This window comes from Rosa chinensis, chromosome 2, assembly GCF_002994745.2.
Source record: "Rosa chinensis cultivar Old Blush chromosome 2, RchiOBHm-V2, whole genome shotgun sequence".
NCBI classification, from domain to species: Eukaryota; Viridiplantae; Streptophyta; class Magnoliopsida; order Rosales; family Rosaceae; genus Rosa; species Rosa chinensis.
This window is the reverse complement of record NC_037089.1, coordinates 79,083,736-79,101,818: the sequence shown is the minus strand read 5'-3', so window position 1 is coordinate 79,101,818 and position 18,083 is coordinate 79,083,736. Positions and strand designations below refer to the sequence as shown.

The 18,083-nt window shown below is 39.6% G+C and overlaps 2 protein-coding genes across 2 annotated transcripts; one reads left to right on the top strand and one right to left on the bottom strand.

Moving 5' to 3' along the window:
* Positions 1–11,042: 11,042 nt before the first annotated feature.
* LOC112184545 (protein trichome birefringence-like 19) lies at positions 11,043–12,783 on the top strand. The gene is made up of 2 exons (XM_024322810.2): positions 11,043–11,579; positions 11,727–12,783. Exons 1-2 carry the CDS (start codon positions 11,088–11,090, stop codon positions 12,507–12,509), a joined length of 1,275 nt encoding a protein of 424 aa, XP_024178578.1. The 5' UTR covers positions 11,043–11,087; the 3' UTR covers positions 12,510–12,783.
* Positions 12,784–12,906: 123 nt separating this feature from the next.
* Positions 12,907–15,542, bottom strand: LOC112184546 (rab11 family-interacting protein 4B). The gene is made up of 6 exons (XM_024322811.2): positions 15,198–15,542; positions 14,713–14,835; positions 14,303–14,491; positions 14,105–14,186; positions 13,542–13,606; positions 12,907–13,455 (listed from the first exon to the last, which is right to left on the bottom strand). The coding sequence occupies exons 1-6, from the start codon at positions 15,486–15,488 to the stop codon at positions 13,159–13,161; spliced, it is 1,047 nt and encodes a 348-aa protein (XP_024178579.1). The 5' UTR covers positions 15,489–15,542; the 3' UTR covers positions 12,907–13,158.
* Positions 15,543–18,083: the final 2,541 nt, after the last annotated feature.

The following is an 18,083-nucleotide window of genomic DNA, read 5'->3' as shown; positions in this document are numbered from 1 at the left end:
GAGAGTTGTGGCCTTGTGGTGGGGGTGGGGGGGGGGGGGGTGGGTTTTAGGATCAGACTAAATTTGTTATTTGATTCTCCTTCTAGAGTTCAATGTATCAAAGAAAAAAAAATATTATTATAGCTCAAAACCTCAAAATAAGGTGAAAAGGAGTAGAGAATTTCAAAATGTTGTAAGTTTACAGGCTCAATGGTATGAAGTAGTACTGATTAATGGGAGCGTAACTCAAATTTGTGTAACATGTATTCACAAGTGAAATTGCACTCGAATCTTGGTATATTGTTATAAAGTGAGGATTAATATGGACCATATGGTGTGTAAAGTCCGGATTAAACCAACCCGACGCCCAAAGTCTGGTATTTGTATGCATCTCTTTCTTTATTAAAAAGGAAGAAAAACAAAAAATATATAGCCCACCAGCTACTGTGTCATTTGGGCTTTCAGCCCATTGTAGAAAGGGAAGAAATAAAATGACAGCACGCATCAAACTCCTCATCTTTCGAGCAGAGATCTCCTTTTGATCACAACTGAAATGGGTAACGCTGAAGTGAAACCCTAACACTCACGAAAGCTCACAACCAGCAAAGGAGGGTTTGTAGGCAATAGAGCAATTTCTGGTCCTATATATGAGGTAAGTCTGTCCAATTATATGCAACACGCTCAAACCCCTATTCTATTGTTTTCAAATTACCCTTCTGTAAAAGAAGAATTGGTCATGGAAACCGGAATTTGAAGTGGAAACGGCTTGTAGAGGAAGAAAATAATAACTTCAACGTGGGAAAAAGTGATAAAACTACTGAGCTTCCAGATGATTTTTTTTTAAAGCATGTTCTCTCCTTTCTACCCATCAAATCGAATGCACAAACCAATGTTTTATCTAGAAGATGGAGTCACACCTCCACTTCACTAATTTTTTTTCCCTTTGTTAGTGAACAAACTAATTAAAGCACAGGAATTCATTACCAAGGTATTGATTTGCTGACATAAAAACTCTAATATAAAGGCTTTTCGGGTTGGGGGCTCTCGATCTGAGGTTGTCTTGTTTGCATGATTACATTCCTTTAGTGGTGATTCATAGGGTTGAAGAACTTGTACTCGACTCGGAGTTAAGTGAGAGGTATGATTTGCCTCTGTGTGTATTTCGGTGTGATTCATTGAGTAGTGACACATTGAAATCCAGAATTGCAAATCCAAGGCCAACATGTCCAAAGCCTTATATGGTTTGGGTTTTCATCTTCGCATGCTAAGACTACGAGTGGCGATCCGTTCATCACTTCACACTTCTTCTCTAACTGGTGTGGATTTCTCAAATAGTGCTTCGGCTGCGGATTTATTTTCTGGTTCTTCATTCCCTTATCTTGAGAAATTGATTATGACAGAATGTAAAAATATGATTAAGCTGTCCAAACCTCAAGTATGTTAGCTTTACCAAAACGTGCGTAAAGGGCATGGACATCTTTGGACTGAGACTAGAACATTTGTTTTTCGGGTGTCTAACTGCGACAATGGAAATTGGGTCAATATTTTTGCCCCAAAGGCCCAAATCTACAAATATTTATTACCTTTTTTCTTTTGAGAATGGTCTGAGCCCAATACCTTTGCGCAAAGGAATAGCAATTAAAAGACATTCAAGTTTTGGCAAATATGAAATGAACATTGTTAATTACAATCTTATCTTTTAGGGTGATTGTTTTGGCACTTGGTTTGTCCAATATTGCCTTAATGAGTGATTGTTTAGAGGCTGTTAAGGCTGTGACAGAAGAGGACCAAGATTTATCTTCTTTGGAAACTATTGTTGAAGATATTAAAGATTTGCTAGGTGAATTGCAGTCTATAGGTGTTCATCATATGTCACGCCCCTGATTTTTCACACAAGAAAATCGATATATATAATCCCATAATTATACAAATACCTGAAATCTTTTTCCTTTTAGACCAAGTATATACTGATGCCCTGAACCCTCAAAGTTAATATACACTCGCTCTATAGAGTTATATATTACAATGCATGCGAATTAAATTGTCAACAACAAAATAAAACGAAAATGCAGCTCAGAGTAACTATACAACGGAAGTTCTTATCAACGATAAAGTCACAAAGATAGCTTCCTACGGTAAAGCTGCAAAAGCGCCACCTCAGCTTCAGCCACGATTTCTTTAACCTGCAGGATTAACCCCTACACCATTCCATTGAATAGTGCAGCGGGTTGCCACACAACAAACCCGGTAAGCTTATGAAGCTCGTATGAGTAACTCAAAACCAATTACACAAATTCCACAAAAGCCATCTGCTCATAACCCCAATCCTAACATCCAATTACACAAATTTCGGCCAAACAAGACTTCGTCAAGCAATGTTTGACACCACCCTAACGCACTACTGCGAATTCCTAAACTACACTCATTTCCCATTTTCTCCCCCCCTAGGAGCTTTTGTCATCAACATGACATTAAAGGTGAAAAACAATGAATCACATTTCTATCCTCACCACAGAGTTCAAGTCATCACCACTATGGCTTGTAATGTAAAACAAACCATCAATCAATACAATCAAGGAGAAACCAAGGCAATCACATAACAAAATAAGCAAAACAATTCATAGTAACCCCTGCATATAAATTAGTTCAGGAGGTCACATTAAGTCAAGCAATTCAAGACAAGGTAGTCATCGAAGTCCTACACTCTGACGTCTGTAGGTAGCCCCAACCATCACAGCAGTCCTCTCGATCTTTGTTAACTTAATAACAATTCAGCTCCGCTATAGAGCAGTCATTACACTGATCATCGCACAGATTTTCCACAGGTCATCACCCAGATTTGCAATCATCTTACTAATCATCATATAGTTTTCAAGGATCAACACATAGATTCACAAAGATATCACCAATCATTACACAGATAGCGATCATCACATAGATTTTTCCGGTCATCACATAGATAGCAATCATCTTACTAATCATCACATAGATATCGCTAGTCATCACATAGATAGCGATCATCACATAGATTTTGCCGGTCATCACATAGATAACAATCATCTTACTAATCATCACATAGATATCGCTGGTCATCACATAGATAGCGATCATCACATAGATTTTGCCGGTCATCACATAGATAGCAATTATCTTACTAATCATCACATAGATATCGCTGGTCATCACATAGATAGCGATCATCACATAGATTCACAAAGATGTCGCCAATCATCACACAGATAGCGATCCTGCTCATAACAAATATCGATTCTGCTCATAACACATATCAATCCTACTCATAACAAATATCGATCCTGCTCATAACACATATCGATTCTACTCATAACAAATATCAATCCTACTCATAACACATATCGTGAGATTTACTCACCAAACGATAAAGGTATTCCATTCATTAATGAACCTTGTGAGATTACTCACCTCGAAATTCCCGCTGGGTCTTCAATTCAGAACAAGGCAACCAATCCACAAAATAGCTGTCCAAGGGGTACTACGTCACGTACCTAAGGAATTACAGCTCTTATTCAGTCAATGAATCACAAGGGATAACGTTCGAAACCCTATATCGAACCAAAATTCCCAAGGTGACGCCAAATAAGGCGAAACCATATCCGAGACCTCCCAAAGTCTCCGGAATACGCCCACGATCGATGTGACCAAACCACAAGTCGATCGGACGCTCGAATCTTCACGGACCGAATAAATTCACCGATATGAAACGGCAACAATCATAACAAATCCATACGAACTCCAAAATTTTCATATTATATATCGAAACGCTCGTATCAACAAGTAGAACATATATAATACCAAAAACAGTTCCTTAAGTGGCCGGAACGCCGCCGGAACGCCACCACAGAAGATGGTGCACCGCCGCTGGCCAAAAACTCATTATTTCACAAAACTCCCAACATAAAAAAGCTTCATCTAAGCATGCTTGTGAACTTTCATAACTGGATCGAAGTTAGAAAACAAGCTTAAGGGATCGAAAACTACCTCACAAGCTGTGAACAGTAATCCCAACAGAGTTGATCGAAGTTTCACGTAAATCGATCCAAACAACCACCAAGGATCGATCGGCGAGGCTGTTCTGAGCTAAACCAAGAAAACTCGAAGCCTTGCCGACGTCGGAATAAGGATCGCCGGCCGGGTCCGATTTCATCAATCTGGGCCGCCTTGAACTGCCACCGAGACTGAGAATCGTCGTAAGAGACCACCACAGAGACGACCGGAGCAAGGAGGCGAGTCGTTCTGGGCTGGTTTCACCGGAAGAGGTCGCCGGATCTGTGAGTTCCGACAGGGTCGGGTCAATCGAAGATTTTCGTTTCTGAAGGAGCGGACGAGAGAGAAGAGAGAGAGAGTGTATTTCCGGAAATGGAAATGAGGAAAAATGAATATATTTTTCTGATTTTTCCTATATATACTAAAACGGAAACTTCTTCCGCTAGCCATAACTTCCTCATACGAACTCCGATTTATGCATTCCGCATGTCCACGAACTCGTATCGACGCGCTCTACAACTTTCGTGAAGGAAGTTTTTGGAGAATCCCAACGAATAAAAAGTCAACCTTTGACAACCCCCATAAAACCATATTCTTCAATTAAATATTCGCCCGAAACACTTCCGCTCCATCCACGAGCCACGAAACCGTCCAATAGTTATAAAATTAATTATGGAAAATCCTCATAAAATAATTATGAATTTCCGGGGCATCACATCATACTTATAGAACTGCTAACCATGTTGCTCATAGATTAGCAGGTCTTGGTTTTGATTCTGACATTCATATGGATTATGGAATGGTTCTTTCAAGTTCAAGAGTCTGTTCTGGATGCCCTACAGTACGATTGCAATCGTATAATCGTATGAATCATTAATACAATTTCATCTTTACTTAAAAAAAAAAAAATCTTATCTTTTAAACCCCTTGATTTTAATTAGAAAATTGCTGCCTGATGTATTAAAAAACAAAAAAATTACATAAACATTTCTGACTCATATCATGCTCACCCAAATCTTTCAAAAAAATATTATATAATACTATTATCTAACATTAGTATTTGCAACCTTATCATTTTTGTATTAGCATTTTCAATGTTATACTTATTAAACATCCTACACCAAAAAAACACCTTTAACTTCTTTTCAAAAAAAAAAAAACACCTTTAACTTTAATAACAAGTTATGAGATTGATTTTGTAGTACAGCACAAAATATTTTCTCCTTTGGTATAATATTCTTGGTCTTCATCGCTCTTCCTGAACTTGAGTTTTTTGCCCTAGTGTTATCCAAAGTTTACGTCTTTACTCTTCGAACCTTTCTCTTGGTAGTGGTTGTATGAAACTCCAAGTAATGAACAAATGATTAACAAGTCAATTGTTATTGTTATATAGTAAAATTACTATACGCAATATTTGTTGGTGGCTTGGTGCAACTTATTTCATGTATCTAATAATTAAGGAATACATGCATAAAATGAGGCTAATGAGTGTCGGTATAATCTGGTAAGTGCTACTAAGGGTTAGTATATATAATATGGTAAGTGGGATCCATATCCCCGTCAACAACAGTAGTTAAGGTAGCACCAGTGGATACAAAGGTCTCTCTAGCACAGTATCTTGGTTAACGTGCCTAAGAACTCTCTACTGAGGTTTGGGAATAATAAGAATAAATTTGTAGTTTATGGTAGTTGAATTCCATCGAGTGCAAACATCTCAATGTACAATTACTCTCTTGTGCTAAACTTTTTCTTGAGCTGTGCACTTCCTAAACTTCTCTAATCTTGCAGGTGATGATCTAATGTACTTGACACAATTCCGAATGCCATCAATGGAGGAGTCTAGCTCAAGACTCCTCCATTCCATCCCTCACAATGATGTTCAGAATGTGGCAGCAGCATCTCAAATGCAGAAAGCTGCCTCCCAATACCAACTGATTCCAATTTCCTATCTTTTCCTTCATGTAATCTAGGGCTACCTGATTTGGACTTGCATTATCTACAACCATGCTAAAAACCTTATCGATTCCCCACTTAATCAAACAAGATTCAACTAGCTTGCCTATTGTTTTACCTTTGTGATTTGGAATCACACAAAAATTTAAAATCCTCTTGTGCAGCTTCCAACTAGAGTCTACGAAGTGAGCGGTCAACACCATGTAGTTAATGTTTTGGATACTTGTCCAAGTATCCGTTGTGAGTGAAACCCTTTGCTGACTAGAAGCTAAAAACCCCCTAATTCTCTCCCTCTCAGCCTCGTAAAGCTTCCAAATGTCTCTAGCTATTGTTCTCCTAGAAGGTGGCTTAAATTGAGGCTGAGTCACCTTCATGAACTCTCTAAACCCTTCATTCTCAACAAAAGAAAATGGCAGTTCATCACGAACCACCATTTTCGCACAAGCTAGCTTAGAAACTGTCTTATCATAAGCAACAACAATTAATTTACCTCCAGAGTCTGCCAAATCAAAGGTCAAGTACTTCTGCCTCTTATTCGGGGCATAAATTGGCGATTTCCTGCACTGGAACATCATGTGTGTCCTCATTGCTGTTGTGCCATTGCTTCTGGAGTAGCTTTCATAGGTTTGGGGGCAATACTTGCACTTCGAACGCCCTGGCTTCATGAAACTCCCATATGGATTCTTGCATTTCTCGAAATGCTGCCACACAATTGAGCTATTCTTCCGCTTGCTTGTTCCGTCTTGTTCTTCACTTTGTGGGGGAAGCGGTGGACGTGGTGGTACTGGAACATCATTTCCAACAACTACAACACTCAGACTTGGACTGGGGGTCGTCCCGATGCTAGAGTCTACGGTTCCAACTGGTGTAGATGTCGGAGTTGAGGAAATTCCTTACATAATCTGCAAGTAGCCATGAAAAACAATGAAACTCAATCAAATCTGCAGTTCAATACTATATAATAAGAAAGCCCCAAATGGATTTTCAAAACCCTAATTCGATTTTCAAAGCCCAAACCAGCAAATCTAGAACAAGAAATGCATCAAAGTCGCAGTCTTCTTTAAGTTTAAAGTTTTAACAGAACATGCATTTCCTTGATTTCAAAACAAAAACAGAGAACACAAACTAAGTGGTGAGAAAGAGAGAGGTAAAATTGAAAGGGAGCTAGATCCTTACCGGCGATGGGGTTCTGGCCGTGAGAGAAGGGACACGCGAGAAAGGCGTCGGCGGTGGTGGTAGTCGTGTGAGAGATGAGGGAGAGATGTTGTGGGGGAGATGAGGGAAAATACTCAAAATAGAAGATGGAAGTCAAAAATGAAGGAAGCGGCCAAGATAGAACCCTCGAAGCTAGGGTTAGTCGGGTGAGTCACCAATCAAAAATTGAGAAATAATATAAAGAATTAGTAAAAATAATTATATGTATATATATATATATTAATAAAACATCAGTCCGGTTCGGTTCAATGCGGGTGGTTCAAAGTCATGAACCGAACCCGCACCGAAGTTATGCGGTTCGGTGCGGTCCTCTTCCAAAACGACGTCATTTTGCTCATGCTTCGGTTACCGAACCGGAAAATCTGTTCGGTTCGGTCGGTTACCGATTTTTCTCCTGTTTATGCCTAGCCCTAGTTTATGGTAATTTGCTATAGATATAAATAATGGTAAAAGATCTTTGGTCTTAATAGGAAACCCTATACCAAGCATTAAAATACATTTGTTTAAGAACACCTATATTATGTATCTGGCCCAAACTCTAGTTACTTGTCCGAGTTGTAATATGGTTAGTCTTACATATATATCTTTTTAGATATCTTAATCATTATACGATTATGTTTCCTTGTAAGACTTCGATTCTTTGCTTGTAATCCTCTATATAAAAAGCCACATATTATCAATGAAAGTAGAATTCATTCCCCCAATTCTCTGCTGTTGATTTCCTCAAACTATATTTTTTTTTCTTTTTTGAATTTGATTGACAAAGTGGGGGAAGTCAAACTTGGGACGTATACTACTGTTGGATAGTTGTCTTACCCAAAGATCCCTTATAGTGTCAAGATCCCTTAGTCACCTAGAGGTGGTCAACATTGACGTTGGAGAGATGATCCATGAGAGTGCAGTTAGTTTTGCAAAGTTTTTGCTTAAATATGGAAGAAGGAAATATAATCGTATAATGAGTGCAAAGAAACATAATCGTATAATGATTAAGATATTTAAGAAGATATATTTGTAAAATTAATCCTATTACAATTTGGACAAGTAACTAGAGTTTGGACCAGATACATAATCTAAGTGTTCTTAAACAAATGCATTTTAATGTCTGGTATCAGTAGTCGGCTTTTCGATTCGTTGAACGATACCATTCTTTTATTAGAGCAATCCCCCCGAGGATCTCCAGATGTCAAATTCTCGACATTAGCATATATTAGCTAAGTCTTGTTAATGTACAGGTGCCAAATAAGACATGCATGCACCTTGGTCTGATTTGATGTGAAAGACGGGGAGAGTATAAATGCTAGCTATATGAAGAGTAGGATTCTTTTGTTATATTACCAGTAGGAGCGTCTCTTAACGCCTTTTTTTTTATTCTCATCGGAGTTATTTCATAAAAACTTGCCTGATGCTTGCATGCAGGATGAATATAAGAGCAAGTTCACCGGGCTTGTTCTTGCCCGGGCACCACGTCATTTGGTGACCCAAGTCACCAAAAAATCGAAATTGGACCTTCCACCGGGCATGGGCTCCTCAACAGTAATTGCCTTGGGTCACTAGCTCGGTCAACTTCGTGACTGAGCCCGTGACCTAGGGCGCCAGCGTGGCCCAAAATGGGAGAAGCGGACGGACGCGCCAAGGCAAGGAGGTGAGCGTCAGTTTCTTGTCTTCTAGCGGGGACAGCTGCAGGTCGCGTGGGTTACACGGTTTTGTCCATTAGCCATCATGTGCGTCAGTTTCTGGACCATTGGTTTTGAATATTTCCATTGATCCAACGGTGGCTGAATGTGTCCGAATGAAGATGAAAAAAAACAAATTAATTCATTCTTAACTCACCTCCTAGGCTCCTAGAGCAACAACGGTTACATTTTTTTTTTTTTTTTTTGAGAATACAACGGTTACATTCTAAACGGTAATAATTAAAAAAAAATTATAAAATTTTCTATAAATACCTCACTTCCTATTTTACCTCTCACACAAAAAAATTTCATTTTTACTTCCTCCAAATTTGTTGTTCCTCCTCCTTCTCATAGCTTTCAAAATGTTTATCAATACTATTTATTTACATCATACATTTCTCATTTTCCAAAAAAAAAATTAATAAAATATTCAATGAACAGTAACTGACTGGTGACCCTGACCCAACGGGTGGAAGCAAAGATCCAGTGGCAGTGAATAGTTTCCTGCCCTGGTGCCCTGGCGACCTGGTGACCGTGACCTGGTGACCCAACGGGTGAACTTGCTCTAAGAGTCATTCGGACAATATTGTTATACCGTTTACATGTGTGTATAAAACACATCGTTGATGAGAGTTCTTGATCTCCTAGCCTCCAATAAAATCTCCGCATTTGTTTTCTGGAAAGGAAAGGAAAAAAAAAAAAAAATCTCCACATAGGAGTTTGCATGCAGGGACCAAAGCTAGCTATACCTAGTGACTACTTTTGCCAGCCTTAATTAAAGAGATCCACATGTGGTCTACTGGCACTGGGGCGGGTGGCAAATGAGAGCTAGAGAGGCATTGATATGTAATTGGTGTCTTTTTGCCTATTCAATCTCAAGTTATGAGGAAATTATTGGTCTCATATTATAGTATTCTACAGATAGATTTTGTTTAGAGGATTAGAACTAATGCTGTATTATTTGCTAATGAGTGTTCTCTAAATACTTTTTCTCTTGCTGGAAACTTCACGACATGCATCTCGTAATGTGATTTAATAATTAGACTTATTCACTATCTATATTATCCTTCAAACTTTATTAATTCGAGAGTTGTTTGGTAATCTAACTATAATCACCTAAATCGAGAGTTGTTTGGTAATCTAACTATAATCAAATGAACATATAGATATATATAACAGTCGGATTCTCTTAACAGTGCAAGTTCGTTGATTCTCTATGGATATGAATCATATGATCAATGTTCAAAACTTTGATCTAGATAATAACGGCTTCGATTGCAAAAGTACATGATGAAAGACATAAATTGAGAGAGAATAGTTGCCAACAAGAAGATGTATTACAGCTGCTTGTGAAGTAATTGTGATAGCAACCAAAGCGTGTCGGCAGTGGTGGCCATAACTGAAATCTTTAAAGCCATCTCCTCAGCATTGAAGTCACCATCCATTTTCTTTCTGGTAGGGACAAAAGCTTTAATATTTTCACTTCAGTGTAAAGGTGAAAATTACTTGCACTACTGGTTTTGCACTACCTATATTTTTGTCCCCAGGTGATAGAGTAGAGTCCACAGGCATATAGACAAAGGGACTTCATATTTACATCACTGAAAGGTACTATTGGTACCGTTCCCATGACTTGTTTGTCCAGATGATACAGGAAACTCCATTAACATGTAGACAAATTTGAAATGTGTGAAAGGCATAAACCCAATTTGAAACCTTTGCTCTACTTCGCAATCATTTCCAACTTCCCTCTTAAGCCACTCCTGTATTACTATATGACCTGGTCATCATATTCCAATCACTTCTGTCACACAATACCTGAGAAATGAGTGAGTCAAACTATACATTGAAACTCAATTATTGCTGGAAAAAAATTGGTGAATATTATGGCTGTAAAAGTTGCTAATAATCAAAGTAATACAATTTTGATGCACATGGGTTTTGTTTTAAAAGGATATAATCCCTTTATAATTGCCTATTGAATATGAAAAGGAAGGCACCACCAAGAATAATGGATTTAAGAGGTGGGCTTCTGTTTTTTTGTCCAAGTTTGAATATAATCAATTTAATTATGAAGTTTTGATGCCACACCAAAGTAAAAGTTGCATCATGATGTTGATTAGGTTGGTAACTATGGCCAAACGAGTGGCTTTCAAAAATATGATTGTTATTTTTGCCAAATTTCTGGTATATATTCCATCAGTCCAATCTTTCCTGCAACAGTTCACATTATTTCTGTGAACCATGAAGTTTCATGCCATTGATCTCCCCAGTGTGAAATACACACAACCCTACAGCATCTACAGAAGGGTTCTCCTTCTGGCCCTTACCTTAATTGTTCTCACTTCAATTCCTCTCTATGTGAACAAGAGCTCAACTACTTCACCATTGCCATCCCCAACAACCAAAACCAGTACTACTACTGGTTTGGAAAGCATAGAAGAGAAAGAGGAGGAGCAATGCCATATATTTAGTGGGAACTGGGTTCCTTACCCTGATGGACCTGCTTACTACACCAATGAGACTTGCAAATTGATCATTCCTCAGCAGAATTGCATGAAGTTTGGGAGACCGGATTCAGAGTTTATGAAGTGGAGGTGGAAGCCAGATGGTTGTGAGTTACCTTTGTTTGATGCAGCTGAGTTTTTGGAGATCTTTAGAGGGAAGTCCTTGGCTTTTCTTGGGGACTCTGTGGGAAGGAATCAAATGCAGTCATTGTTGTGCCTCTTAGCCAATGTAAGCATTCAATTACCATTACAGCCTTTATTTTCCAATACAACTGTGCTTTACCATACTTTTATGCTAGGCTTTACTTGTGATCTGGCCTGGTCAAGTTTTGAATCCCATTAGCATAATATTGAGTTTTGAGTATTCATCTTTCAGGTGACTTATCCTGAGGACCTCTCTGACCAGTACTCAAATGACACAGATTACTTCAAGCACTATGTCTACACTGATTACAATTTTACTATGGCAACTCTATGGGCTCCTTACTTGGTTAGATCTAGTGATGCAGACCCTAGTGGACATTCCCGGAACAGCCTCATGAACCTCTACTTAGATGAGCCAGACGAGGCATGGACAAGTCAGGTTGAAAATTTCGACTATGTGATCGTCTCAGCAGGGCAATGGTTCTTCCGGCCGCTAGTGTATTATGAAAATGGTGGAAGTATTGGGTGTCACTGGTGCAACCTGGACAACATGACAGAGATTCCAGAGACCTATGGGTACAGAAAGGCCTTCAGGACTGTGTTTAGGACGCTCCAGAGCCTCGAAAACTATAAGGGTGTGACATTTTTGAGGACTTTCTCTCCGGCACACTTTGAAAATGGGGCTTGGAACGCTGGAGGGAGTTGTGGGAGGACGAAGCCTTTTAGCAAAGAGGAAATGAAGTTAGAAGGATTTATTTTGGACATGTATATGACTCAAGTAGAAGAGCTCAAAGCAGCACAAAACCAAGCTAAGCAGAAAGGTCTGGACTTTAGATTGATGGAAACAACTGAAGCAATGCTGCTGAGACCTGATGGACACCCAAATTTCTATGGAGCCTCACCGCATAGGAATACGACTTATGCCGACTGTGTTCACTGGTGCTTGCCTGGCCCTATTGATACATGGAATGAGATTTTGCTGCATATGTTGAAGACAGGGCAGAGATCAACTTGAATGTAAGAATATATTTTATGTATTACCGATTGCTATTCTTTTATTTGAACTGTAATATAGCATATGTAGAAATATGGACAGAGTTGACTGGTGAGTTATACCAGAAAAATCATAATTATGTTAGGATATCTTGTAGAGAAAAAGACAGGGCACCAGCACAAATATGATTGTGTTTTTGCTGGATACTAGCTTATTTTTATTAGCAGGGTTTGTCTTCTGCTAAGTTAGGAGAGTGTAAGCATGACTAAAGCAACGAAATTGCGCTGTTCATTCACTTTGGTCTCAATATATTCTTCAGCCGACACAAATTTGATTCAGACATCGAGTGAAATGGATAAACAAATATAATAAGTTGAGTATACTTCGACATGTTTTTATCCGTTAGAAGAAAGGCAAATAGGGACAGAGAAGCTTCCATTCCAGACAGAACTTTTCATAACGAGTCAAAGCTCCTTCATAACACACAGTCACACACACACACACACACGAGATGTTTCATATACTGTCAATATTCAAACATTAAAAGCTTTCCTCCTCTCCCTTGTTTACATTTCTTCCCATTTTTAACAATACAAGACAGATCAGGTTTGGGCGTTTGGCACATAAACAGAACTCGGAAAGATCAATGTAGGATTCGTGGAACAAGTCTTCAAAATGAGATCCTGATGAAGACTAAGATGTGCAAAGCTAAAATGTAAAGCACAAACATCGACCTGAGCAGCATGAGCCTCTGCTGATTATCTGTTCGGCCACCAGCATATTTGTGATGAGCGTCAAGGATATTGTCAGAAGAAGCAGATCCTCTTTCAGATGTACTTCGTCCAAACCGATTTCTAGCAGCACTCATCTCATTGTTGCTGCTTTCAAGCTTCCTCCACAATCCATTTAATCTTTCTAGCTCCATCTCTTTCAAATGAATTTCACCAACTAGGCCTTCTGCTTGTGCCTATATAGTACAAGTGATCAAAGATAATATTGACACAACACAGAATAAATAAGAATATCCAAGTGTTACTGAAAAGTAAGGGAGACCTGTTTTGCTTCTAGTTGCTCAATAAGGCTATGATACTGTTTATCCAGAATCTTCTCTCTTTGAGCTGCACAACAAAAATTGCGTAGAGCAGAGACTTTACAAGCTGGTATGACAATCCGTAGCACACTTGCATGGATTTTCATCTAAAAATTGTAATATCAAGCTAGAAATCAGTCTGATTTAACATTCCAATAGCCACTATACATCACTCCAGACGAAACAGAATGCAGGAACACAGAACTAAGCTGCCATGTGGCAGAGAGCCCCTACCATCACAGCCATGCACTACACACCACGTTTTGAATAATTTTAAACCTTAAGAACCCTAAATTTGACCACAATTTTCTTGCCCATCTGGGACTCAAAATGAAAACCACCCTTCTTTTCCCTCTTTTTCTATCTATTTTTCGAGCCAATTGTCTTCTTTTCAGCTAAACCTTCTTGGTTTATGTGTGCAAGACCAAAAATATGCACAAAACAATACAGACTCAGAAGATACTGCACAGCTATCGTAATGTTTAAATGCATTCAAATAGACACAGGATTTGATGATGTAGGATACCTGGAGAAGGCCGGCTCAATGCATTATCTTGAATTTCTCCCCATTTTTTCTCTAAATCTTGAACTACTGCTTCCTTTGAACTCTGAGATGACAGGTTAACTTCTCAGCCACCAAAATAAGATAACACAGGTGCACACGCACTCTGAAAAAAGAACAAGATGTGAGAAAATTTTAAGATCAAAAGAAAGAGCAACGAACCAATTCTCTTTTCTTCTCCTCTAACTTGTCTAGCATAGCTTTCTTTGATGATTCCATGTCATCTCCAGTTTCAACTGATGTTTTGGAGTTTCCAACAGCTTCATCTGATCCGCGAGATCGACTGGTATCCAATGCTGTTTGTGCATTTTCCAGCTCATCTATCAAATTCTTTTCAGTGTCCTCCATTTCCTGATAACAATATTCATCAATTTCAACAAATTGGCTTAAAACTTAACTACAACACATATCCTCAACATTATACGACAGATTTCTTTTCAAGTCTAAACTTCTGAGTTACAAACTACAATCACTAGAAGAAGGCACACCCACATCATGGGAATTTTTCACATGACTAAATACATGGATCTATTAATATCCGATAAATATAAGCTGTAGGACATAAATCTCACCTCTAACTTCCTCCTTAGTAACTCCACTTCCTCAATCTTCTCCTGTATTTTACTCTCACAGTTCGATATAGCCTTTTCATAAGCAGCATTTTCCTCCTGCAATGTCACCTCTCTCAACTGGGCCTGTCCACAAGTACAAACAGGAACTATATCAACAAAGGAAACATAAAATGGCACTGATCACCTACAACCATGAAACTCAACCAGGACCAAAAACAAGGAAAAATCCCTGAACTTTAACACAATTTGCAATAGCCACAGCTACACCACACGCCCAGATAACAAGATATGCAACAATCCAGAGGTGTACACCAGAACTAGAATCAAAATCAACGACCCAGATAGAGAAACCTCCTAATTCAAATTAAAGCAACACGCCCAGATAAGAAAGATCCAAACTTTGAACAAGAAACGCAACAATTCAGAGCTGTACACAAGAATCACAATCAAATTCAAAAACCCAGCCACTAAATTTAGAGCAGAACCTGTTCTCGGGTGGAGGAATGGGCGTTCAATTGGAGGGCAAGGGCGGCGTTGGAAGCGAGGGAGTGAGCGTGGAGGTGAGGAAGCCGTTGGGAGATGTCGCTCGGAGGGATTCTGAGCCGTAGATCATGGATCAAACGGCTGAGAGAAGCCGCTTTTGAATCCAAGTCCAGGGCGTACTTTTGCTGCTCCGGTGTGAATATCAGTGGGATTGAATTGGGATTGTCGTCTTCGTCGCCTTGACCGCCGCCGGCTCCGACTACGTCCGCCGCCCATGCTAGCAATCCCGCCATAATTCCCTCTCTCTCTCTCTCTCTCTCTGAATGTGCAGTGTTGGGGATTTGAAACTGAAACCAGAAAAGAGACCAATTCGTCGATTCGGGTCGGAGTGTGATATTTGGGCCAAGAATTACTTGAGAATCCTTGGGGTTTTTGGGACTTCTAAGTGGGTGGAGTTCCTGCTAATAGGCCCAAATGAGCAGTTCTCCCCTGTAAACTTTTCAGAGTGATGCAACGTACTGACGACACTCAAATTTGCTCACGATTTAGGGTTTAGTGTTTAGGGAAATGTATATCATCAACATACAATTCAAAGATTAAAATTCTACTACCTTTTGGTCAAAGCTTGTCATTATATATATATATATATATATATATATATGTTTTCGATTTTGTACTTCAAAAGATTAGTTATAAGATCGTATATCGATATGTTGTAAGTATTTATTTAGATCACAACCATCTTTGATATCATTGTGATATCTTGAATAATCATGTAAAATAGTGGCATTTGCAAATACTAATTCCTCCTGGAGCTAGATAAAAGCAAATATAAATTTTATTCCTTAAACAAACACACTCACAAACGCGCGCTCACATATAGGATTTTATCCACACAACAATCAAAGCAAAAAACTAACAGAAAGCATAAATTCCACTTTCGCAGGACACTCGATTGCATTGAGCATATGCAACAAGCCTTTAAACCCGTAGATAGGTATGAGTCATTACAGGACGAGTATGTCTCGTGAGGGTTTATGGATGCTACCCACAACCGTCACTCTTCTGCTTAATCAAGCTAGGGTTTCGTGGCGGATCGACCTGCTACATCTTCTAATCCCAGCTTTGACAACTCTTGTTCTAGGGTGGTGGTCGAGGTCACCTTGTTTTGTACTCTGGTGGTTGATCCAGACGACACATACATAGGTAGTATTTGTTGTTTGGACGGATCGACGGATGGGTCTGGCAACTGCTGCTCTCTAGTCGACAAATCAGCTCTAGATTCTGGCTCTCTCAGAGTTGTAACCACGTAGTGGAAGTTGTATGAATTTATTCCTGTATACAGCCCATCATCCTTCTTATAGACAACGGTTTTACCGTTATAAAGCACGTCTCGCTGATAGTAAGAGTAAGGCACGTCAGAATATCCCTTGGTCGCCATCAGGCTCACAGATATAGAAGTGTTTGCCAGCACAGTGGCGGTGTAGGTAGTCTCCAATGTGTTTTCGGTTGTAATTGTTTCTCCCCATTCATAGGATCCGTTATACTCCCCGGAATATGTATTTTCAACACCGCCGAGTCTGTATGGAATTCTTAAGCTGACGGTGACACTCATGCCCACCATCCACGAGTGGCTGGAGCTCCATGTGTTGCTCTTACTCTCCGTGTACGCGAACTTGAATTCCACAGTGTTGTCTGCTGAGGTGTTGTTGCTGGCGTTTGCGGTGGCCATAGTGACCGGGGTCTCGCCGTAGATTATGGCATTGGCGAGGTCAAATTCGGTATCGTAGATTGCCCTAGAGAGAACAAGCTCTTCCAGCGCCATGCGTGAGTGTACTGTAATACTGGTCAGCCTTGCGTTCAGACCGTTTGTTACACCATGGTTGGTGTATCGGGAGCAAAATCTGTCGTTGCTCAAGCTTTTGAGAGCGACCTTTCTAGTGTCAACCTTGACTGGCCAAAACAAGGTGGTCAGGTCGGTGGCGTTGCCAGCTGAGTCAGCCAAAATCTAGTTGCGACCAGCGACGTTCCTCAGGTACCTGTTGGTGTCGAACGACTTGATTTGCACCCTACCATGGCCATCGGTGGAGACCTCGAACCACGACTCAGGCATCCCTTTGTCAGTGGATGAGAAGGTCAGGTTCAACGTCGTCGTAGCTTCTGCCATAAGGTAATTGCCGTTGTCGCCTTTGAAAGCCACATGCTTTGGCAATATCACCAATGACTCCAAGTCGATGATATCGAAGATATTCTGTTGATTCTGCCCAACAATTAATCTTAAGACCCTTACTCCAGGGGAGAGGATCATCTCCTAAGCTTCTTATCAAGCTGAGCTTCCTAAGCTTTCTACCATGAACTGACACGTGTATATACATACATCTAATGGTTCATATTGACTCCCACAAGTTTTTTCAATCCCTGCGGCTAAAAAAGTATAGTCTCTCTCTCTCTCATCTTTTCTCTAAAACTCCTTCAAGCTACTTTGATTCCTCCTGCTTCTCTTCACAAACTTCACCATCTACAACGCTCTGTGCAGCCACAAGAATTGGCAGCGAATTTTCTTGTGTTTCGGTAGAAAGCTTCTTGGCAGATGAGAGAGAGAACTATGGTAGAGAACTATGATGGTATTTGCGATTGATTCGATTTGATTAGTTCATTCCATGATCAGAATTGCTACTCAAAGCCTCTCTCAAAGAAAATTTCATGTTCACTCGACATCAACACAAGGGTCTAATAGATTGAAATCCATTTTGCAAAGAAGGACAAATAAGAGAGAGAACTATCAATTTACCAAGGCGATATAGAGCTGAGGGGTTGAAAAAGCCTGGATTTGAACTTAAAAAACACGAAAGGAGCGGTACTTTTTTTGAAAGCATATACAGAATTTT